This window comes from Myiozetetes cayanensis, unplaced genomic scaffold (genome assembly GCF_022539395.1).
Source record: "Myiozetetes cayanensis isolate MyiCay16 unplaced genomic scaffold, myiCay2020 scf4, whole genome shotgun sequence".
Taxonomy (NCBI): domain Eukaryota; kingdom Metazoa; phylum Chordata; class Aves; order Passeriformes; family Tyrannidae; genus Myiozetetes; species Myiozetetes cayanensis.
The window spans coordinates 60,060,418-60,084,592 of NW_026087631.1; the positions used below are offsets into that span (position 1 = coordinate 60,060,418).

General features: G+C 37.7%; 1 protein-coding gene across 6 annotated transcripts in view; it reads left to right on the top strand.

The window, feature by feature from the left end:
* The first annotated feature begins 2,245 nt into the window (after positions 1 to 2,245).
* FYB1 (FYN binding protein 1) overlaps positions 2,246 to 24,175 on the top strand; it is a 54,986-nt gene continuing 33,056 nt past the window's right edge. For 5 of the 6 annotated variants that reach the window (XM_050329518.1, XM_050329515.1, XM_050329519.1 and 2 more), the window contains exons 1-2: positions 2,246 to 2,551; positions 12,474 to 13,596. In XM_050329518.1, the coding sequence (XP_050185475.1) occupies positions 12,501 to 13,596 (1,096 nt within the window). In that variant the 5' untranslated portion in view covers positions 2,246 to 2,551; positions 12,474 to 12,500. Of the gene's footprint in view, positions 2,552 to 7,550; positions 7,667 to 12,473; positions 13,597 to 24,175 lie in introns of those variants that run through there. The other variant, XM_050329516.1, reaches the window with a different exon arrangement.

Below are 24,175 nucleotides of genomic sequence, written 5' to 3' on the forward strand. Positions count from 1 at the left end.
CTCATAACCTTTCACCTCCACTTTCTTAAGTTACCCAAGTTACTCTTTCAATGTCCTTTCAATGTCTTTCAGAAGCCAGGAAGTCCTTCTAGTCATATTAGAAGATTTCACTTCTAATTCTGTCAGTTTAGATTCATGGTCACTCAACATAATTTACTAGAACAGCACACAAGACTCTAACTGAGCCCTCATCAGAGCTCTGCACAAATTATTTTCCTTCATCTCCCAAAATCATTGGCCTGCTGTGAACTCGAATTATATATGCTTTTCACGTGTGCATGTCATGTGTCCCCCAGGGATCATTGCTGGGCCCAGTCCTGTTTAACATCTTTATTGATGATCTGGATGAGAGGATTGAGTCCATCATTAGCAAATTTGCAGACAACACCAAGTTGGGAGGGAGTGTCGACCTACTGGAAGGCAGGAGGGCTCTGCAGAGGGACCTGGATAGGCTGGAGAGTTGGGCTGATTCCAATGGGATGAAGTTCAACAAGGCCAGGTGCCGGGTCCTGCACTTTGGCCACAACAACCCCTGCAGCGCTACAGGCTGGGCACAGAGTGGCTGGAGAGCAGCCAGGTAGGAAGGGATCTGGGGGGTCTGACTGACAGTGGCTAAACATGAGCTAGCAGTGTGCCCAGGTGGCCAAGAAGGCCAATGGCATCCTGGCCTGCATCAAGAACAGTGTGTCCAGCAGGAGCAGGGAAGTGATTCTTGCCCTGCACTCAGCACTGGTGAGGCCACACCTGGAGTGCTGTGTCCAGTTCTGGGCCCCTCAGTTCAGGAAGGATATTGAGGTGCTGGAGCGGGTCCAGAGAAGAGCAACGAGGCTGGTGAAGGGACTTGAGCACAAGTCCTGTGAGGAGAGGCTGAGGGAGCTGGGGTTGTTTAGCCTGGAGAAGAGGAGGCTCAGGGGTGACCTCATCACTCTCTACAACTACCTGAGAGGAGGTTGTAACCAGGTGGGGGTCGGTCTCTTCTCCCAGGCAATCAGCAGTAGGACAAGAGGGCAGGGGCTTAAGCTCTGCCAGGAGAGGTTTAGGTTGGATATTAGAAAGAAGTTCTTTACAGAGAAAGTGATCAGGCATTGGAATGGCCTGCCCAGACAGATGGTGGATTCACCGTCCCTGGAGGTTTTTAAGATGAGGTTGGATGTGGCACTGAGTGCCATGATCTGGTAATCACAGTGGGGTTGGATCAAGGGTTGGACTTGATGATCTTGGAGGTCTCTTCCAACCCAGTTAATTTTATGATTCTATGCTTCTATGATTCTATGAATCTATGTTAGTGACTCATTCTCTACCTGGCACAAAGCAAAAAATCTTTTCTTAACCCTAAGTTTATTACTTTATTATTAAACTCTGGTTAAATTCTATCACTTCTATACACAAACTCTTCCTATCCTTCCTTTATAATAACTTGATTGTCCTCAGGAGGAGTAGAACCATTCATTCAGATAACACTGGTGTAGGTGCAGCTCTTGAACCACAGCCCTGACCCAGGTAATGGATCAGATAGGATCAATCCCATGACCAATGTCTGGTTGCTTACAGAACACTGCAAGTAATCCCAGTTCAACTCAGTAATTCCCTTTCCAGGGCTAAACTGATATTGCTTTAGTGATCTCCTTATTTACCTTGTAGTCTTTCTGACAGATCACATCCTCTCCCAGTTCCTATAACTTAAATTTCAACAAATGACATTATATGATATAATCTGTTTAAGCCTAGATGGATTCAATTGAATTGTATTTTGTCTAATATATCAGCTAAACTTCAAACCTCCTCTTCTTTCCTTCACCTCTTTTCTTAAGACCTCTGTTTTAGTTTTTGGGGTTTTTCTAGGTCCAGCTCAATAATGTTATGGCTATATGTCCTTTATTCATTCAATTTTTGTGCATAGAAAGTCTGCAGCACTGCAGAATTTCAATAGCCTGTCAGACCAGAACCACCCTATGGTTCTGGTAGTGTCAGCTATGAAGAGATTAATAATTAAAGGGTAATTGGTAGAAATATAGTTCAGCTTACTAGAGGTGTAAAATTACTTCAGATTTTAAACATCCATGAAAGTCTGAGCTAGAAGGAGACATGTACGGCGTTGATAGGGAAGTCTAAATACATGAAAATTCAGAAACGCTGAGTTTGAAAGACAAAACAATAATGTATTTATCTTTTTAGTTCAGTTGAAGATTACTGAAAACATAACTACATAATTTTGTCACCAGCATAGACCTAGTCTTCATAAGAATCTTTGAAGTCATAAAAGGAAAAATAAAACCCATTTGCTATCATTTGTGCTCCATGTGGGTTCAGTGTCATCTAAAAAAAAGCTGTTTGAAGATCACATAGGTCTCACGACCTTGAGATAAGCATACTTGATTAGAGTTCGTCCTGCAAAACAAGAATTTGCTGATAAATTTTCCAGTAAAACCTGGTTAGACTGCATAAACTTTTACAAAAAGAGACATTAACATCAAAGGGGAAAGAACATCTTTGACTGCCATCCAGGACATCCTCTGCAACAGACTTATAGACTCAGAAATATCTTAACTATGTAAGTACAAAGCTCTATTCATTTTCTTTTTATTACATGGATGCATAAGATTTAGCACTATAGCTGCAATGGATGTGACAGCAAAACTTTAAATTTATTTTTAGAAGTTTTCAAATCAATTCTTTGCTTCTGACTTCCTGCTTTTGAGGGCATGCAGAAATGTTGCTTTGGTTTTTTTTAGCTCCATCATGTAAATTGGTTTGTATGTTCCTAAAAAATTCAAAATTAAGGAAAAGAAAATGGCTTCTTCTAAGGCCAACATGACAAATTAGTTTGTGTATCTATAGGAATTCCATAGTCAAGTGTTAATGTGACACTGAGCAAGAAATGGGAATGGGCCACACCTTCTAATTAGATTTTCAGAAAGCAATTGCATTGTTTTATCTCGATTCAGCAGGACTTTGTAACTAAAAAGATAAAAGGGATTTTTGTCTGTGTGAATCATCAGTGTAGTTCAAGGGGGAGTGTGGTGTGTTAAGCTACATTTGGAGCATCTTGCTGTGCTGTTGCTTGGTGATTTCTTGTTGCCACAGGGGGTTTTTTAACTTGTATTTAAGGAGTCCAAATATATACAGAACCTTTTGTTTGCAAAACCCTACTTTAAAATTTGCACAGCAAGCACACAGTTACTCTCCTGGCAGGGTTCAGGTGCCTTGCTGCTTTCACAAAAGGTTTGTTTAGAAACAGTATTTATGCAAATATATTGAACACAGAACTTCTGCCTTTGCCAAATGCAGCATGAAAATAAGCAACAACTTACAGTCCCGCTATTTTGATTTGATTTTGATTAGTTGGACAAAATTACTTCCAGAGGTCCGTGCTTGCCTAAATTATATTGGAAAGCTGGGATTTGTGTCGGGAGTGACTTCTCCACTGGAGGTCACTGTTGTGCAAGAAACCGGGAAGGGCACGCAGGAAAAACACACGCGGTATCTGTACCAAGCGCTGGGCGGACTGGTTCCCGTGAGACCCACCAAACTCAGGTGGGATCCATCGCACTGTGTGTGACAGAACAGGGGACGCACGGCGCACTTATCTTTCATTTCCCAGATAGCACATTCCAAAAAATGGGATAAAAAGGGGAAAGGGAGGTTAGCAGAAGAGCCTTGGAAAAAGACATGAGAGTAGGGCAGGATGGAAGAAACGGGTTTTTTTGAAAGAAACTCTGTATTCTAGTATGATTTTGTGTACGCTCTCTGCCTAAGACGGTTTTACCAAAAGGGCTTCCAGCAGATGGAAACCTAATCTGCTGATGAATGCATTCTTATTTAACCTAATTTGCACTTCCTTTTGTTTATAGGTTTATATCACAGGCTAATCAGTCACTTTAAAGAAGAGGTTTTTTTACCAACTTGCTAAGCATCAGGGGTCAGAATTCACTGATAGTCAAAATGAAGTTTTTTTAAAAAACCTAAAGAATAGGGACACAGAAAAGGATGTCAGGCATTATGCAAATACCAGGCAGAAAGCCTTTGGAAATTTTTTTTTTTGAACCATTCTTCTTAAAACTGCTTGGATTAAACTGTGTTTTCATTTTTAAACTTTATTGTCTTTAATTAAAATTGCTTCTGAATTACTTTGTGTTTATGCTGGGGCAGCATCTTCTTTGCTGTTGTTATTTAGGCCACATCACTGTCTTTATTACTGGTGTCTGGAACTATACAAAACTATGAAATCATATAAAGGGCTGCATTTATTTTTAATTAAACTTTAACATTCTAGGTTGAATGTTAAAGTTTTTCTAGATGCCTAACTCTAAGTCTGAAAATCCTTGAAAATGTGTTGCTTGTATAAGAAAATCCACAGTAGAGAATGTGAGATTGTCTACATGAGAGAAATTCTGAGGTTTGGCCAGTTCTACGACTGGTCAAAAGGTCCAATACACTAAACCTGTCTGTTCCTCTTGCTTTGGTATTTTCTCTTCCTCCTGGTATCAGCAGCTGGGGCGGGATGCCGAGGGGGAACCAGCTGGAAACAGATTTCTTCACTCCTCGTTCAGGCAAATATAAATATAGCAATAATAGGCAATGGTTATAAGATTATAGAGATTGAATAACAACAGTTTGAAAGATCCACAGCATTAACTTGAGGAGCCAGGGAATCCTGCATTTTAGTTGTCCCCAAACAGCATCTGTAAAGGCTGGCTGTTCCTATAAACATGACAGACACAAGGGAATGCTATTAATTCAGACATGACCACAACAAATTTCAGTCAGAAGTGCTAAAACTGCCTTCAGTTTTTTTATCATACAATGGAAATGCAGCAGCACATTTTTCAGGAAGTCTAGGCCTGCCTGCAGACACAAAGATAATGCAGACTGACACTGCCACAAACATTGGTTCCCATAGTGTGCTGTAGCAATTGCAAACAGAAACTCCTGACAGTGTTCAGAAACATCAAGTTTTTACTGAAAATCAGTTACTTTTCAAAGTGATTCTGTAACAGGATCACTGCCATGGTGAGGAGGCACTTCTACCCAGAATTCCTGACCCGGGGGAGTGGCATAGCATTGTAAAGCAGGAATTCTGGCTCTTTACCTTGCCTTCTGATGAGGTTTATGTACTCAAAATATTACCCCCAGCAGCAGCATGAAACCAGTCCGTAGCTTTTTCAGTACAAGTATGTATGGATATTATCAATAGAGAAATATGTCATTTTTGCTCTTGTGCCCAGCCTTTCACCAGGAGGCAAAAGCCCTGTGAGAGAGAGGAGGAGGCAGGAATCAAAGTTGCAATGAAAAATGTTCCTAACATTGACTTTCTCTTACTTGGTGTTCCACATATTTGCATGTATTGTTATATTACAGAACAACATTATTCTGACTTATGAAGATTTTCAAATTGTCTTTAATGATATTAATGCATCTGTCTAAAGGTGGTCTCCCACATACCTCCCTCATCATCTTCGTGGCCTCCACAGGACCTACTCCAGTAGCTCCTTGTCTTTCCTGAACTGTGGAGACCAGAACTGAATACAATAATCCAAATGTGGCCTCACTAAGGCTGAGAAGAAGAGGAAGATCACCTTCCTCAGCCTGCTGGCCACACTCCTCCCTAGTGGCCAGTGTTCTGACCCTTTTTCTTCCCTTTTTTCTTTCTTTGGTTTTTGACAAATTTAATTCCAAAGCAGGCACTTTTCCCAAAGGTACATGAAAATAGTTGAATAAATGGTCTGATAAAAAAACATATTTAAAGTTGCAGTTGTAAAATTTGCACCTTGTAACAGTAACACCATTGCTGTGCTGGGCTTCAGATGCTGGCTTTGTTCTATGCAGAGAATGTATGGCATGTTTGCAGATGGCATGTTTATAGATGATAAGACATTAACATTATTGATATTCTGGTCTTGCTTGAACATTATCTTGTGATTTTTTTGCTGCTGCTGTTGTTTTTGTGAAAAATAAAAAAGGCAAAACAACTTTACATTGCTTTCAGGCTTGAGGATACTGTGCCTGAAAGTATTAATTCCTTCATATTCTTTCTTCACCTAAAAATAGCTAATTTCTCTAAATCATTCACAAACATCCTTCACAGAAGTAGGTGGAAAAAAACCAGAGAAGTTTCAGGAAGCTGCTGCACCTGCAAGTGTAAAATGAAGCATTGCAGATGGGCAACTTTCACAGCAATTGCACAGCATAAACTATTATTTTCATTGTGTTTGTTGCAATTTATATTCTCAGCAGCATTCTATCAGTCAGGGTTATACTTATTTGTGCTTACTGGATAAAAGAGAAGACAGAAGGAACTGTCTAGCATTCAGAGCTGCAGAGATGAGCTAATTCTTTGATCATTGCATGATTTGTAGAGAGCTGATATTGTGAGCAAACCCTTGCAGTGATGTTTACCCATGCAAAATGACTGTATTGTTACAGTTAGCATCTTAAAACAGTCAAACTGTTTTAAGACTGCCAGATAGAATAGCAAGTCACAAAGTCTAATCTGCCCTAGTACTAATAATAAATGCTTTATCATCTGTGATGATTGTTTATTTTCACAAAATATATATTATTTTATAAATACAGTGTTTAGCAGAATGAATAACATAAAGAACTTCCACTTAAAAAAAAAATTATATTATGTAACCAAAAAATCAGTTATCATTGGCATGTAGCAGTGTTTTTAACTCAAATAAGTTCCATCCAGCACTCTAATAAACTTCTGAACATACTAAGATAGAAGTTTTAGTAAAATTAAGCTGGAAACATAATACTCTTCCAATCTTTTATTTTGACATCTCAAAACTTCTAAAAAATACTAAGAAGGTTGTGCAGAACAGCCTTTAATTAACTCAAAGACACAAAGCTTTTCTTCTGCACTCTCATCCCTGTGCAGACCTCCAGCAACTTCACTGAGCTGCATTTTGTAGAGGGTTCCGCCTTTGTGGTTTGGGTTTACCTTTGGCACAAACACAAGTTTAGAATTTCTTGTGAAGCTTATCTTCTCAATGTCAGCTTTCCTATCCTATATCATCCTTCTAACTCCTTGACTTGTGTAACAAACACCCTTCTGAAGAAGGACAGAAGAAACCTATGATCGCAGTTTTTAAAAAAGAAGTATCTCCACATTGCAGAAGTATTAAAAAGCTGGCTAGTGGAATCCCTTGAGATCCTACTGGCATAGGTGGTAGCAAATGAACACTTCAGCTGACACCTGATGAGTGGGTGCATGCAGGATTCTCAGTGGTAGCAGGGCACTAGACTTGAGGTCAGCCCAACCTTTATGCCTGTAATTGCCACACACATTTCCTTAGCTGCTATTCTGTGAAGACTTGAGCTTGTGTGCACCAACAGAGCTTTTCAGGGCTACACAATATGGGGAAAATGCAATATTTTTGAACATCACATGGTGCATACTGCTGATGGCAGCAGCCAACCAGTCTGAACACACTTTAGTTCCCTTTTCCTACACCACTTCTTGCCTAATATCCTGAAGAGAACAGTTCTCTCTACTGTTCATGATAATGAAAACCACAAGTGACATTCTTATGCAAACATTCTCAGAGAAGCAGAACTCCTCTCAGCAAACAGACCAGGCTGAAATACCCGTAGATTGTTGCATTGAAGGAGATAATTTTTCTGCCTGTATCTAAATACTGGAGAGCTTTGGGGTATCCAGGTAAACTGTTGTACGTGTTTGTCTTAGAAATAAGTGTGCAAAGTTCCCAAAGAAATAGAATCAGTACAAGGTATAACATGTAACTTAATTAACTGGAAATTTATTTGTGGATTCTGCTTGGAATTAGCTTAGGAGCTGAAAAGATACTAAGCTGACAAAACATACTTTCATCTGTCAAAGTTTTGTTCACTGAAATTTTACTGAGTGGTCCTGATTTAAGTCAACTTTCTGTTTTGAATAATAGCGTAAATGGTATCACTCAAAGGCAGTTATTTTCTTTTAACTCCTTTTGCATTATTTGTGGTTTGTTTCTTTGTGGGTGGGGTATTTTTGTAATATACCATACTCTGGATTGAGATATCAGTGTGTGCACTTTGTTAGTAGCTGGTCATGAAAAATATTTTCATTTCCACCCATGAGTCAAAATGCCTTACTCAATGCCTTAAAACTGCATGAAATTTCCTTTACAATTGTCTGGGATCCTGAAATTCTCGAAATAAGAGTAGGAACTTTGCAGCGACAAGAACCTAGGTTTTTCTGCTTTGGAACTTAGAGCTGTTACATTCACTTTAGTGGGATAACCAGTCAAATAAGACATTTATAAGGTCATTGTATGCACTATATATGAATAGGGTTCTAAGTGAGAGAGATCCGTTTGTTACATTTCTGAGCAGATTACTAGAGAGTTGAATTATTCTGAAATAAATAATTTATAAAGAAACCATATGAGAAAAATAATTTAAAAAAAGAAAATTAATAAGTTTAATGAAGTTCTGTGTTTATACAAAACTGTGTTACAGAAATGTAATCGTTTTTCACAAGGGGATAATAAATAGTCTGGTTTTACTGGATGGAAGATCTTGATGGAAAATTAAAACCACCAGGCTTCTGTGTAGAAGACTGAGTTGCCAATGGTTGATAGTTTTTCTGATTTTGACTTAGATATGTATCAAAAAGAATCAATAAGAGAGAAACTTTGTGATGAGCTGATCAGGACATAGGATGAAGAGATGATCATGCACAGACTGATGTTTAGACCTCACTGATGCTTAGACCTTAGTCTGCACAGGCTGTGACAGCAGTAGTTTGGGACTAAGCTGGGATGTTATCTGGCTGTTCTGGTCCGGCCCTGTGCCCTCACTAGTCCTGGTCTCAAGCTCATCTGGAGCTGTCCTTTTACGTTCCTGCAATATGAGTAGTTGGTCTCATGATTAGATAGAAGATGAGAAAATGTGACGAGAGAGAGGTAAAAAAGTTGTAGAGCAATGCACAGTGGAAAAGATACAGAATACACTGTGATCAGGCTGGAACAGACTTGTGTAATTTTGACAACTGCACATTCTCTCGTGCATGCTGGTTTTGTCTTGTTGGTGCTAGAAGGATGTTTGAAATACTCTCAGAGTAACGTGGAGGCTGTCAGCCTCTCACTGGAGAATCCCTTAGATTTTTATCTATCCTTTCCATCGTAGCAATCTTCCTTTTACAAAAACCCCAGGCAGCAGAATAGCCTGCCTCTTCATTGTTTAGTGTGAGATGAGGGTTCATTTCTCTTTATACCAAACATTGTATTAGAAGGTTTTCTTGCTTGGGCAAACTCTGGTTTTTTGTCTTCTTTTCATGTTTCTGCTACCTACATTACTAGGTAGAGAGCACTGCAAAACCTCAACTCCACTTTCTAAATGCTGCACTTACTCTTAGAGCGAGTCTTCTTTAACTAGAAATTATAGCTAGACTTGAAGAAAAGCAATGCGGAAATTATTTCACTCTTCTGGAAACAACAAAGTTGAATAATTGTAATTCTGAAGCCTCTCTGGAAAAGGAAATAGTCAAGCAATAATTTATCATTAATTCAGAATAGCACTAGCATCTAAACAAGAAACTACATTGCCTCAAGCCCATTAACTTCAGTAGAAGTTATATCAAGCCTTTATAAGGTTGCAGAATAATTTTCAGATCTGTATTTTTCTCTAATTTTCATATGCAATCTTCCTTGTCTTTTCTGCCCAGTTCATTATTCCTTATATCCTATCTTATGTATGCCCAGGCAAAACAAATATTTTTCAATCAAGCTTCTAGTTGAGACTGAAAAATTCATAGTAAATACAGAAAGAATACAGCTGAAACTTTCATACTTTTTGTGTTCTCATTACACTGCACTGCTGTACAGAAATGAGCAGTTATTTTGTAAATTATGGAGAATTACACTTGTTAACACTGAAGTGTAATTAAGATCTCGTTGTGGAACAATTTTGTACAAGTTTATCTTGGTACCTGTGCAAGTCTCTACTGAAGGCAGTGGGAGGCTGGAAAAGCATTGTGTATACAAAGGAATGTGTGGCATGGGAACTGCAGGGAACTGCTCTAGATTTGAACAAACACATGCAACCATCTTGTATCAGAGCAAATCTTACTGTGCTCCTTATGTGTTGCTTCCAGTTCATATCAGAAGCTGAAAAGCCAAAAATATTTTGCACTGAGTTTCCCAGTAGAGAACAAAGAGAAAGTTTAGAAAATAACCCAAATAATTGTTGCATGAGACTCCTCTGCTGCACAGGCAGTTTGCACTTTAGAGGGGAAGGGTAGAGGGAACTTAATCTCACTTCAGAATCTGTTCAAGTTCCCATTTCTTGATTTACAACCTACTGTATGTGATAATGAAATAGGTAACTGCTGCCACTTTGAGAAGGGAAACACAGAAGCTGTGGAGATTACTCTGTGAACAGGGCAACAAAAAAAAAAAAAAAGACTTTCTCTTTGTCCCAGTTACCAGTATGTCTACCTGGCCTGTCAGGTTGTGCATTAGAATCCACAATATGGCCTGTAACAGAATGTAGCTTATGAAGATAGAAACTGGTGATGTACATTAAAGAGAAGTAGAAAGATTTCACCAAGTTTCTTACTCTCTTCCGACTCCTAGTGTTCCCTTTACCATTTATTACTCATTTTAACTAAATGAAAGAGGCTTTAGTGCCAATTGTAAACCCTTCCATGTGTCCAGGAGCTTTTTAGTCTTGAAGAGCTTGTAAATATGCATGGCAAGGACAAGGTTTGTTCACAGTGTTGAGAAGAAATTTATTTAAAAAAAATCCATTGGCAATCCTAACATGGGAGTGAATGGTTCAGTGCATTTTAAAGCATGTATGAATGTAATTCATGTACTTGTGTCATTACAAAGGTATAGAAAACTTCTCAGAAACTGTATATATTATAGTAAGTTTCTTCAAGGCCACATTCCCAGCTTTCAAAGTTTTACATGGTTAATGTCTCCTGTCCGTAACAAGTGTTGTCATTTGCACAGTACATTTTCTTAAATTTCAAATAGAAGAAGAAGTAAAATAATCAATTTATTGCTATAACTTTTAAAATAAATGAGATGTCGAGTTGGCCAAGCAGCTGATCAGCTTACAGGGTCTGAAGAGTTCAGATATGAAGTCAAATTACAGTACCTCTGGTGGTTTAGTTTTGTTACAGAACTTAAAAAATCCAAAACATGCATTAATACAAAGGCAAAAGAGATCAAAGACAAAAGACTTTATTATTTCCTCTGGCATTGCAATTGGCTTAACTTTCTGTTTAAGTGGTTAAAATCAGTGCTTTGCAAGGTATTGTGGGAGAAATCTTAAACAATTAGTGATACATATATGTACCTCTGCAGTGGAATTGTGTGTATATATGTGTGTGTGTGTGTATGTGTAAGTGCATATACATCAAACAAATTATTCAGAACCCTTCCTATTTATAACATTCCTGCTTTATGCCATTAGTTTTACATTTTAACTCACACACAAAATCCAGATCCTAGTCAAACAAGTCATGAATTGGATATGTCAGTGTATTTGCCATAGCTGCACCCCTGCTGCCACCGTCAGCTAGGAAAGGACTTTTTGTTTCAGGGGGCCCCTGGAGTCCAAAGTGGTCCCAGCCCAGTGCAACAGGACCAGCTCACTCCCCTTGTCCCCATCCTTCACTGTGTTGCGTTTTACTTGTACTGAATTCAAATGTATTGAGCTTTTGTTTTCAGTTCATATTAAAGACTGGTCCAGAAAGTTATTGAATAGGGCTAATCAACTCAAATATTTGTTTTTGAATGAAGCTGCATTTTATTCACTTGGAATTGTTGAACTTTTTTTTTTTTTCCCCAAGAACTTCAGTATCTTTGACAGTATCTGCGTGTATTGATTGTCATTTCTTCCAATTTTGCTTCCTGTATTTTCCTGTTCCATCCACACATTCACAGATACAAAATGGAGAAGAGAAAGAGGGACAAAGCAAGGGTGGGGGGAGTAGTAGGGACGAACACTGCTGAGAACGGAAAGAAAAACTGACACAGATACACCCCAACCAGAAGAATTTCTGTTTTCACAAAGGAACTTGCAGTTCTCTAAAGGCTTGGCAGGAAAACTCTAATCTGCCTAATCAGGTCCTAGTACAATCTATACTTCTCACCACAGACAGTTAAATTTTTAGGTAGATATTAATTTAAAGTAGTATTTTCTTACATTTATTATATGTTCAGTTCCCAATTCCAGATATAAACAGAAATTATAATAAGCCCAAAAATGAGCTACATGGTCACTCTCTAAAGGCAGTGCCTGAATGACAATTTTAAAAGATTGTATCATCACAGCAAGGATATAACAAAATGCTCAGCTTCTCTTAACCCAACAGGAAGATGTGCTACACCTCCTCAGCCAATCAGAAGTACTACAAGCCTCACACCAGGAAACTCTTTAAAGTACAGTATGTGTGAATATTGTAACAGGACTTTCTCATTGCTGCTTTCTTTTTCTCTTCTTTGTGCTTGTAGAGTCGCAAGTCTCGGGTAAGGTTTCTCATGGAGAAATCGGAGTCAGGTGGCAGAGACACAGAGGATGATCTGGCTCACAGTCAACCCCTAAAAATCCCCAAAACAGAAGTTCCTGAAGGAATACAACAGGCACGGAAAGCAGCCCTTGAGAAACTAGCTGCTCAAGAAAATGCAACGTGCACTGAAGGACCCAGTACCTCCTCCAGAACCATTTCTCATAAGCCTTCTTTGGTGGCCAAGCCATTAGCTTGTGAAGAGATAGAGGATAAACAAAAGCAACCACATCTGAATACAGTGGCACAAGTGTTTGGTGTTTATCTTCAACCAGTAAACAGAGAAAACAATGAAAAAACTGAATGCACTAAATTCCCCATCAACACGTGTTACCCAGCAAAAGAAGACCCAAAGCCTCAACATCCAAAACCTGCATGGAACAAGTTCCCCAGCTCTGCACCTCCTGGTAAAGAAAAAAATACTCTGGGAGCAAAACCAAAATCAGATTTGGCATCACAGAAGAGTGAGACAAGAACAGCATCTCCAAAAGTAACTGGAATTAAAGAAAAGTTAATGCCTGCAGCACAAGAAAATGTGCCCAAGCCTTCTCTATTTAAAAAACCTTCTTTTAACACCGAAGTCTCTAACAATAAAGACACTTCCAATAAATGTGATTCTCTTCAAAGTAGACTGGCAGGCCCTAGAACAAATACGCATTCACTTATGAAAGTAAAGGAAATGGGTGAAAATAACTCAGCTGCAGAAGCTGCAGGCAGTCATCTTCCTAAAATAGGTATGAAGCCTGCTGGCCACTCGCAGACCTCACTTCAAGGCACCTTCATAAACGTGAAGCAAGAGACTGAAGAAAAGGCAATGAGTGTTATCAAGACCACCGTTACCAAGAAAGTCATCCAGGAAGGATCAAATTCTCCTCATAAGTTTTGTAAGACCAATACAGCACTTGGTGCAGTAAGGTCATCAGATAAACCACGAAAGAAAGAAGATGGTGCTCCCACACCCAGGCAGAGAGTCTTGGCCCCAGAGTTCAAGACATCCACGTGCCCAGCAAAGCCCAACAGACCTCCAAGTGTGGAACTGCAAGGGTACCAGAGGAGGGCCCCAAAAAAGAGTAAGTCCACTCTGTTCCTGCTTTCTTTAGTGCTGGTGTTTTGAAGCATTTAGTACCAGGTTAATTTTAGACAGAATCTTCTGTTCAGAAATAACATGGCACTTCTGCATCAGACAGCCCGTTAAAACTTTAACTTATGCTTGTGTATAGTTTATGCTTCTGTACAGGACAGAAATTAAAATTATATTCTTTATCCTTCAGCAACTAAAAGCAGTATGAATGCTTTCCATATTGGGTTTATTTTTTTTCAAAACTACTTAGATAAAGCTCAGATAAAAACTTATGTCAGGGAGTATTTTCTCAACAGACATTTAAGTCCTGATTTCCTATAAATGAGGTGTTGATGTCCTGTTCTTGACAGTAACTTCATGGCCACAGCTTGAGGGTCACCAAAGTATTACAGATATATAATATTATATATATTTAACCATAACCCCTAATAACCACACTTTTGTCTTTCCTTCTTGCCTTTCACAATGACTAATCACATCATGAACACTAGAATCTGATGTATTTTAAAGTTTGTTTAGAAAGTTCAACACTATGCAAAATGACAGCATTAAATGTTCTTACATGGAGCTGCAATGATTTTATACCCAGAATTTTTATGAATTTGGACTCCAAAAGCATCTCCCAGACTTAGTGTTTTCTGATAGGTTTGCATGACTTCAGTAGTGTGGCAAGTAGTAGTACCTGAGGCTCTGTCTTCTTATTTTTCTGAAGAACCAAGTCTCTGAATTCTGTGATGGCCATAATTCAGCCGTGAATATTAAGGCTTGTCATTAAGTTTCTGTAACATTTGAGATGGTCTTGCATCTGACAAGAATGTCTGTAAATACATTTGAAATATCTAAGAGGACACAAATCCCTGTTAAAAAAAAAAAAAAGGAAATTGCTGTGACTCCACTTCTGCAAAGAGTACTGCTCCAACAAATTCCTTTCACTGCGTTAGAGAAGCTCAACAACAGTATAAGCTGTCTCTGAGGCACTCAAAATACGGTCTTGAAAAGCTCCCATAAAAATGTGAATTTCTGAAGTCAGACCCACATATCCACTGTCACCTCCTTGAAGGAAAGACCGATTTGCAGAGATTCTGAATGTCTTTGATTTTCCCCTAGATCACCTTTATTTCAAACTTTTGGGCTAGGGTTTTTCCTCAAAAACTTTCAGTCACTCTTTGACAATGCCAGTTGATAAATTTCTAAGTTTTATAGTAGCTGACGGAGGCTCTCTGTTTTCCACTTCTAGCACCAGGTGCTCAAAACTATGAATGCATACAAAATATTGATCACATTTTAAAATCAAAGTTTTAAATTATATGTGTCCCAGGGAGCCTCCCTTTCCATGCACGAGAGAATCAAGGACTTAAATAAAAAATCATTACTGTGTTACATTTTTATTGGATTTTCTTTTTATTTTCTTCTTTTTCCCCCTGAAAGCACTGCTGTCTGTGTAAAGCACAGGAAGCAAAGAATATATTCTATCTTCATATATATTTTTTTAGCTTATATAATTTTAGCCTGTTATGTCCTGTATCTAATGGTGTGCGGTTATACACATTTCACTTCTGTTAGTCTGCATTAACCATTTCTCTTAGATTTAATTCAACAGATCAAACTTTGTTTCTTAAATTTTTGTTGTAGGTAGTGGGAAAGGGAGATGCCCAATGATGGTATTTAGAGCTCCAAAGTAGCTGACAGTGGATGCTCTTAGTAACTCCACGCAGTGCATATAAGGTACATCAGGTACATCCATGTAATTCTGTAGATACATAGTTTGCCCTCATACTTTCTGTCTAGAACACAGTATGACTTGTTCTTCAGCAGCTCTGAATATACATAAGGCTGGTTTTCCTGAGACAGAAGATATGAAAAATCTCAGAGTTGACTTTCTCTAAAGACAAAAATCCTCTCTAAAAACACAGAGTCTGCATGCAACTATATATTGTGTTACTATTATTTCCACTCAGAAATTAGGAATGTCCCAGTAACAAAAAAAAATGTACTTTTTTAGACACAAAGCATTTTTTTCAACCTCTTTTTGAAACTGAAGGTTAGAAATATTTATCCTGTGCATTTCAAATTAACGCTGTGAGCAGGGCTGTAAGAATAGTACCAGAACTTTTGCTAGAAGTGGGGTCTCCAGTTGTCACTAACCAAGAGTTGATACAACCACTAGACTGGATGAATCGCACTGGGAACTAAGGATGGAGCTGCCCAGCATGGTGGCACGGGTTGTTTTCCAAACATGTTGTAAAATGCACACCCAACTAAGTAGAACTAAATGTACACCCAACTAAGAAGAATCAGACATGGTCTTCTCTGTCTCTCAGTCATAGGCTAAGGACAAGACTGAAAGATTTAGAAACAGCATCAGTGAGAAGCTGTTCATAGAGACCCTGAACTTCAGCCTTCCCCCACAGAGCTGGCATGAAGACCCTGATGTTCTTTAATTATTTTTAATTAATGCAGCTCATTTCTTTCTGGCCAGAAGACTACATAGAACAGTTCTGGTGGAGAGCCCAGGTGACCTAGAGTGAAACCTGAACAAATTTCTTTTCAGATCAACAGTTATTCATTGTTGCTGTATTTCTTAGAACATAAATAACAATATTGGAAGAGCAGTTAAACTGAACTGTATTCTTTTCTTTTTTTTTTAACTGTCATTTCAAGAATCAAAGTAATGTCAGGAAGACACCATCCCCACAGCACAGACTCTTCCCGCTCATTACTGTGTCCTGGTAAACAACAGCTTGCCATAGTTGCTTAATTTGCTGCTGTGATTCAGGTGCTGAATAAAAGAAGAATAAGCAAATTGAAATAGTTTTCCCATGCAACAAAACTTTCTGAGATCTAATCTTTGGAGCTTTTGATCTGTATTAGGGCAAAGGCTAGGCTTTGTGTTGTCGTTTGAGAAGAAAAAACCTCTGCATGTGGTGGTTGTTACATTTGTGTTAAGGGTATGTGCCTGCACTGCAGAAAACCATGTATTGCCTGATTTAAAACAGGAGTTTGAATTCTGCTTTCTCAGAAGTATCAATTCACCCCTTTTTCTTTGTTTGTTCTTTTTGCCCATGAAAGATGTTTTAATGGGTTTTGTAAACAAGTATTCATTGGGCATGAATTTTATTAACATTAAATGTTAGATGCTGAAGGACGTACCTTTGACACAGCAGTCTTAGTCACACGTGGGAGAAGAATTTAAGCCATCCACCATGCCTGCTTGAAAACTCAGGGATGCAAGTTTGATGTTGGCATTGTTGTGAATTAGAAATTTTCACCTAGTCCTGAATAAAACTTCTGTAGGTAACAAATGTCTTGTTGAGGAAAGTTTGACTATTGACATGTTACTATTTTTCAGTCAAGTCAGTCTTTAAGAAATTCCTGTTTGGGCCTGTGAATGCATGACGGTCTGGTAAATTCCTCTGTTATGTCCCATTACAGCAATTTTCCCTGAGAGGAGATCATATTTATGTCAGCTAAGAATCAATAATTCTGAACCACACATGTACTCTCTAGTTCAGAAAATAATACCAACTGTACTCTTTTATAATAAACACCCGAGATCTTATTAAAAAGAAGAGAAACAAAGTCATTTTGCTGACAGCTTTCCATGTGAGGTCACAACCATACTGTTGCTAACCAACAATACTGTTCAGAATGGGGTGGCGGTCACTGTATGTAGTGATGTGATGCCTGTGTTTGCCCAGATGAACTGTAACATACCATAAAACCCTGTACAGCTCGTGTCAAAATGATAATTCAGAATAGCATGATAATTATGTGTCTGGACTTTGTTATACATAGATAAAATGTTGAATTTCAAGCACTATCAAAAATGTACTGGAGTTAGAGTATTGATGAGAATTTGAAGATCTGCAAGGCCTTTTACCTGTTCTAATATTACATTTCATGATGTTGACTTCTACTTTTATTGATCCCCCATACATTTAACTGAAAACTATAGAAGTGATGGTCACATAGATCTGCCAAGAACTTAATTTTCCTGAATTTGCTTGAAAACAACTACAAATCTGGACAAGCATTTGTATGTAGTTTTTAGCTATTTAGCATTCCTCTAAGCACATTCCTTTCTCCTTCTCTGAAAGTGAGAGAACCCAAACCATTCCTGTTTCAGCAGCATTATACTGAGAAACAGCACACCTCTCAGAAACAGCAGAGTCAATCTTTGAAGTACCTAGAACTGATGAATGATGCTCAACTGGAATATAGTCAAAGTTGTGCATTTGTCATGAAAATCAGACTGCAGCATATGAAATCCCACACAATGGACATGGTTTAGTACAACTGTAATGACACCACCTGTGTGGGTCTCACTCCAAAGGAGTTTTCTTGCTCATGGGATTGGTATCAGGTCAGTTTCACTCCTTCCTCATTTCAATATCGTTTCTTTGGTCATTTTCCGATAGTTTAACCCGGAAGTTCTGCAAGACCTGCTGAATTAAATTTCTGTCAGTCTTTTGATCACATCTTCATTCTCCAGCTATAATTACATGTACTATAACTACAGCATGTGCATCTAAGACCAGATTTTTCAGTGAGAAAGAACTGGACACATGCTTTCAGTCTACCTCAGTCAGACAGAAAATTTTTCAGAATTTTTAAGGGGCTTCACAAGAACATTAAAGCTATTGAGGAAACCCAGACACTGAAGTTTTTTAAGCAGTGCGTTTCATTGGTCCAGGGTTTAACATGTAATTCTGCTAAAATATGTGGAGAAAACTGTAATTTAAACTGCTACTATGGCTTACAGAACTGAAAAAAATAAATCGCTGCAATTTAAAAATTAATTTAGCCATCCTTGGAATGGATGGAAATATAAATGAGACAGTTATTTATCTGCCCAAGGAAACAGATAAACTTAATATTAGGTATAGATGACATGGATCTTGAGGGAAACCAAAACTGAGTGTTTCCTTGCAGGTGATTTTCTGAGGGTAGCTTGCTGTTGTTGTGCATTAGGAAGCAAAAGTACACAAAAACCATTTCAAACAGATGTTTAAACTCCTTTTCCTTGAATATTTCCTTTAATAACTGTCTACTTTCAAACAAAATTTGATGATTACTTCATGGTTTTAAAAATTGGGATTTGGAGTCCTGTTATGCTTCTGCTTAGCTTGGTGAATGTATATCTGTTGTTTACACTTACGATAAAGTTGGGAAAAAATCTCCTTTTTTTCTCTAATACGCAAAAGTATTGTGGTGATGAAGTTCTAAATGTGTTGCTGGTACCATTATTGGAGAATAATGAACCCTAAACGTCTCTAGCTCCAAAAAACACTTTGTAATCTGTTTACTCATAATACACAAATGTTTAGCTTATACTTCTCATATATCTGAAGTTTGATATGTACTGAAATTTCTCTTTGAGTTGGAAGTTCTAATTGCTCCGTACTGTTTAAATAGTATTTCCTTATCAGCTCACAGATGTAAAACCTATGCAGCAAGCATAATGCTTGAATTTGAAACAATAGGTATCATACTGAAGTAAGCACTTTTATCTTTTTATTTTCTGAACCTATTTTGGTCCACAGAAAGAAACAGTCTTTATGAATCTTCATCATTTGGTTCCATTATATGGGTGTAAAAGTTAATAAGTTGACTAGTTAAGGTAGTCATTCAAATAGTTCATTATAGAAAATATATTAAAAAATAAAAATAATAGTTCATGATACTTTATATATAGAAAATTTTCAGTCATTCCTGAAAGCTCTAATCTTAATTATTAAACATTAAATATTCAATATTCAATACTAATAGAGATAAACAAAATACCAAGCATTTAATAGCAAAGCTGTTAGGAAGACTTTGAAATAGTATCCTAACAATTTTTTTTATCCTCTAAGGTTCATTTTAATAATGAAGTCACTGGTTTCCACCTGAAACTGAACCCTCCCAAAATGTGTGCATTTGGAACAATGATGTTCCTTGTTTGCAGATGTTGAAGAGAAAACTTGCAAACTTCTACTATCTGAACGCAAGACTTTTTTGCACGGGATTTTTTTATGAAACTGAAGTTTTATATACTATGCTATGTATGATGTAATTATTTTTCAGATTGAAAAATTTGTTTATGACATTATCATTTTGTTGGTTTGGGAAATAGATAGTCACATTTCAAGTAAACTTCTCCCAGTACATTTTCTTTTTTTTTTTGTCTTTTCATCATTCTACACATTTTCTTTTGCCTTCTCTTTCAAATATAAATGAATTATGAAATATTTATTTTAAATTATTGCTATCTTACATGTCATCTATTCTGGTTGCTGTCTTTATTCTTGCATTTGAAGTGATACCATGTAATGTAAAATTAACTGGCTCAGGTTAGTACTTCTTATTAAAAACAGAAGTAACCATTAAAGCTTTTTATCAGACAATGAAAAGTTTCAGCTGTAATTCAATTGAGAATTAATTTTTTATGTTCCCCTCTACATAAGTATAGGCTTCTGTGTAGTATAAGCTTCTATGTATAGGATTACACATCTGTAGTTTGAAATCACTTATGCCAGTCAGCACTGCCCAGATGAAGCTTCACAAATATCTAACCTCATATTTAGACACAATAAGGCTCAGTCCTGCAAACTTTACATGCTAAAGTACTTTGGATGAAACCCACAGGCTTTCCTTTGGGAGTAAGGCTATTACTTATGCTTAATATTTTTCAGCTCTCAACCTTAAATACTGTTTTAGATGCTCGCTTTCATGTGCTGTATATCCTTCATCTGCTTGTCACTACATACATAGAATGGGAAAAAATCCTCTACCGAGTATCAAGTCTTGAACTTAATGTGTCAACTCTATGGCAATTTGAGAATACAAGGCATTGAATAGGTGTTAACACCAATAAGGTAGTCTTTTCATCTCTTCTGGAAACAAGATTTTCCAATTGAGATCAGTGAGAAGTTGTGTGTAAAAGAGGACAAATTCTCCATCTGCTTTGATCATGTTTCTCATGATGTATCAGCAATTATCAGGAAAGTGATCTTAAAAAGGATGGAAAATTAATTAGGTCTTTATTTTCCCCTTTTCCCTTTATGCCCCTCTTTTTTGGACGTGATTTCTTTTGTGCAAAGATGAAAAAGGGAGATTTATCATCTAACTGGAAGGAGTATCAGGAGGGATGAGGAGAAGAAAAGAAAAGAAAATTAATAAAGGATTTTACCCAGTAATTTCTAGAAGTGGAGTCTGGACTCAAGGAGAGCAATAATCAGAAACTTTCCACGGTCTTTATTTTGTGCAAGCAGTGTCACAAATGAACTTTGTGTCTCTGTTGTCAGAGTATGTCTATCAACAGGATAATCAAAAGCACTGAGCTTCAGCAATGTTTTAGGTTTACCTGCTCACTTTGAGCAGCTCTGTAACAGCATAACCATGAAACATGAAACCCTGGCTTGTATCTAAACGAAAATGCGGTTAGGGAAGCAGAGCAGAGCACGGCTCTCTGCACATTACGAATTAGGTAGGAAGTGGGTGATCAGCTGCTGCAGATGTTGTTGCAGGTTCTTAGCAAACCCTCTGTAAAACCCAGAAAACTTCCCAGATCTTGAATGTAGAAGTGGTGAAATGTTTTGCAGTATGATTGAAAAACATGCTGTGTTTACAGAGTAGCTCAAAAGCACTTTGCATTACAGAATTGTGATTCTTTCAAATGCAAGACTTTCTTACTGTGTAGCTGATTCAAAAATCTTGAAGTTCTTTTTTATGAAAACTATAAAAATTCATTAGGAATTTTAAAATTCTGAGCATTTTTTCCCTGCAGAATTCTTGGAGTTTCCCTGTAGTGCCTGATCATTGTCAGGTTTTCTTTAAGTTACTAAAAGAAAGAGTTGACACCGCATCAGGGATCAAAGGGAATAAGTTTTCACCAAAGGCCATACACTAAGCCAAGTGAAAAGTGGGGTAGTTTTCCTTTTAGGTAGTTTTCCTTTTTAGTCAAGAAAGAGTTTTCCACCTGTACATGCAAGAGACTGTCTTGTTTTGAAAGGGATTTTCTTACATATGTCTATGCATTTAAGGTGAAGCAGATACGACCAGAGTTAACTCAAAATGGAAGGTAGAGTGATATATACATTGCTGTTTGGTTTTAGTTTTGTTTAGAAATTTCTAATTCAGTTTTGAACCAGAAATTTCTGAGTCAAGGGAATTAATAGCTCAGATGCTACAGCCTGATACCTTAAACATCATTAGGAGTCCATTCTTTGCTGTTAATTCTGGAGTGCTTGGAGGTTGGAGGCCAGGCTAATGCATTTGGAAAAGAGTGTGTTACTGATAATATCAATACAGCTGTTCTGAGCTAACTGGGATTTCTAAGGCACTGTTTACTTTGAGAGCAGGTGCACACTGTTGCTGCAATTCAGCCAAGTATGAGAGAAATACGAATAGCTGAATCCAGACCACCCTCTCCTAGGATGGGATATTTTCCTACTTCAAGGGAGATATCAAAATTATTATTTGCCACTGTTGTCAAGTAAAAGCTCTCTGCCAAATAACCACATTTTATTGCAATACAGATTGGATTGATCAGCAGGGATTGTATCATCAGTGAATGGATGTTGAACTGCAGGTGTGAGTGCTAAAAAATGTGGCTTTTTTTTTTCTTTTACTGTTTCTGTTCTGCTCAGTCTGATAATTGGTTATTCATCTTTATCTTTGTGCCAATCTGTTGCCCAAGCACTGAGATACCCTGGTATTTAGTGAGGTGATAAACAGAGGCATGTCATTTCATCTTTGTCAGTACTGGAGCCCATATCTCCTTTGCACATGAGTCCAATTTATTTCACAATTTTGAAAAAGGGAGAACTGTCTGTGACTAAAGTACTGGTTTCCATAAGATTCCTATACCACCAAGCAGTATTTGTTGCATGTGTTACTCCAGTATAGACTCCAGACGGTGCTAGAACTTCCCTTCAGTTTTTCACTTATTTGAGTTGACATGGGAGAGGCATGGAAATTACAGAGTACCATTACATGCAGATTGATTTCTCTTGATGTAGTTGAACACAGAATATCTGGGCATAAAGGGAAGATGGGATCTTTCTCTAGATGTCATATGAGCACCAAAGAGGAATTAGTATTTCCTTCTCACAAGCCAGGAATGGCAAGGGTCAAAGTCACAAGTTTTGCTTCAAGACAACTTCAGTGTCTTGAACTTCCTGGTAAATAAACATTCTCCAAGAATGTAGGTGACCTTTTGGTCTCTGCCCACTTTGAAGTTGTTTGAGAAGGTTATCTTTCAGTGTTCTATGCACAGTTCTACTGTAAGTGCTGAAGATCTGGTCATGATTAAAGAAGTTTAATTACACAAGCAGCAGTGTAATGGGATATTTGGGACGCTCTGTGTACAGTTGCTATGGCAACAGCTAAGTTCCTCTTAGCTGCTCTACAGCTGCAGACCCTGTTCATCTGGTCTTTTATCTCTTTTTGAAGGACTTCAGTTTCTGCATCTGTTTATTCAGGGCAGCACAGCATGTAAAAAAGCTCAGTCCTAAGAAGAGGTGAGAGGCTACTTGGAAACTGAGGTCTTAATGGTCAAAGCTACCATCCAGTGATCACCCCTAACATTGTTTCCTGTGATGAGAGTGCTCTAGGTGCATGTGAAGCCAGAACGTACTTTCAGTTTGAATTCTTGATCTAAATGTCTGCAGCTGGCTGCAGTTCCACTACCTGCACAGAGCCTTTCCAGGTTTTCAGAGTACCAAGTGTTCCAGATACAAAAAAACCCACCAAAACCCAAACAAATCAACAAAAAACCCAACAAAACCAACCAAACAACAACAAAAAAAAACCCAACCAAAACCAAAAAACCAAAACCAAACCAAACCAAACCAAACCAACAAAAAACAAACCTGGAATCAAAATTAAATGCTCCATTGAAACAGGAAAAAACACATTATTAAAATTTTATTATAGTTTTGCCACATTAGGCCTGATTATAACATATTTTTTATACTGCTTGTCACCTTCCTACCTAACTCATCCCACTATTTTCAGTATTCGAATTAAAGCATTTTACACCTACATCAGTCTCAGTCTAAAACTAAGCATAGCAAATTCCATCTTTAAAGGCAGAGAAGAGTCTGTTCTGACAGTTAGACAATAAAGAGCATTATTTCTGTTATTATGATGATCACTTAGTTACTGTTAGATTACAGCAATGTACACAAAAATAACAAATCGCTCAGCCCTTTTACTTAAAAATAAGCACTGAATCTAAAATGCATGTGGTGTCCTTTCCTGGCCCAGTTTCCTATTGCCTGGATTTGGCTTCCAAGGCATATAAGATGAGAGAAGTGTTATGCACTGAGACTTGGGCAGAATTTTTACCTTAGTCCTACAAACTAATCACAATGAAGTAACACAATATGATGATATAATGCTTTTATGCATATACACAACACTCAGTAAGGGTAACAGAAATCTAACCACAGAAAAACTATACAGGACACCTGTTAAAACACAAAAATAAATTTGAGAGTAAGTTTACATGGTTTTTATGAAAAAAAAAAGAAAAGAAAAGAAAGAATAAACCCTCTTTCTGGTTGCTTTCTTTGGCTAGAATC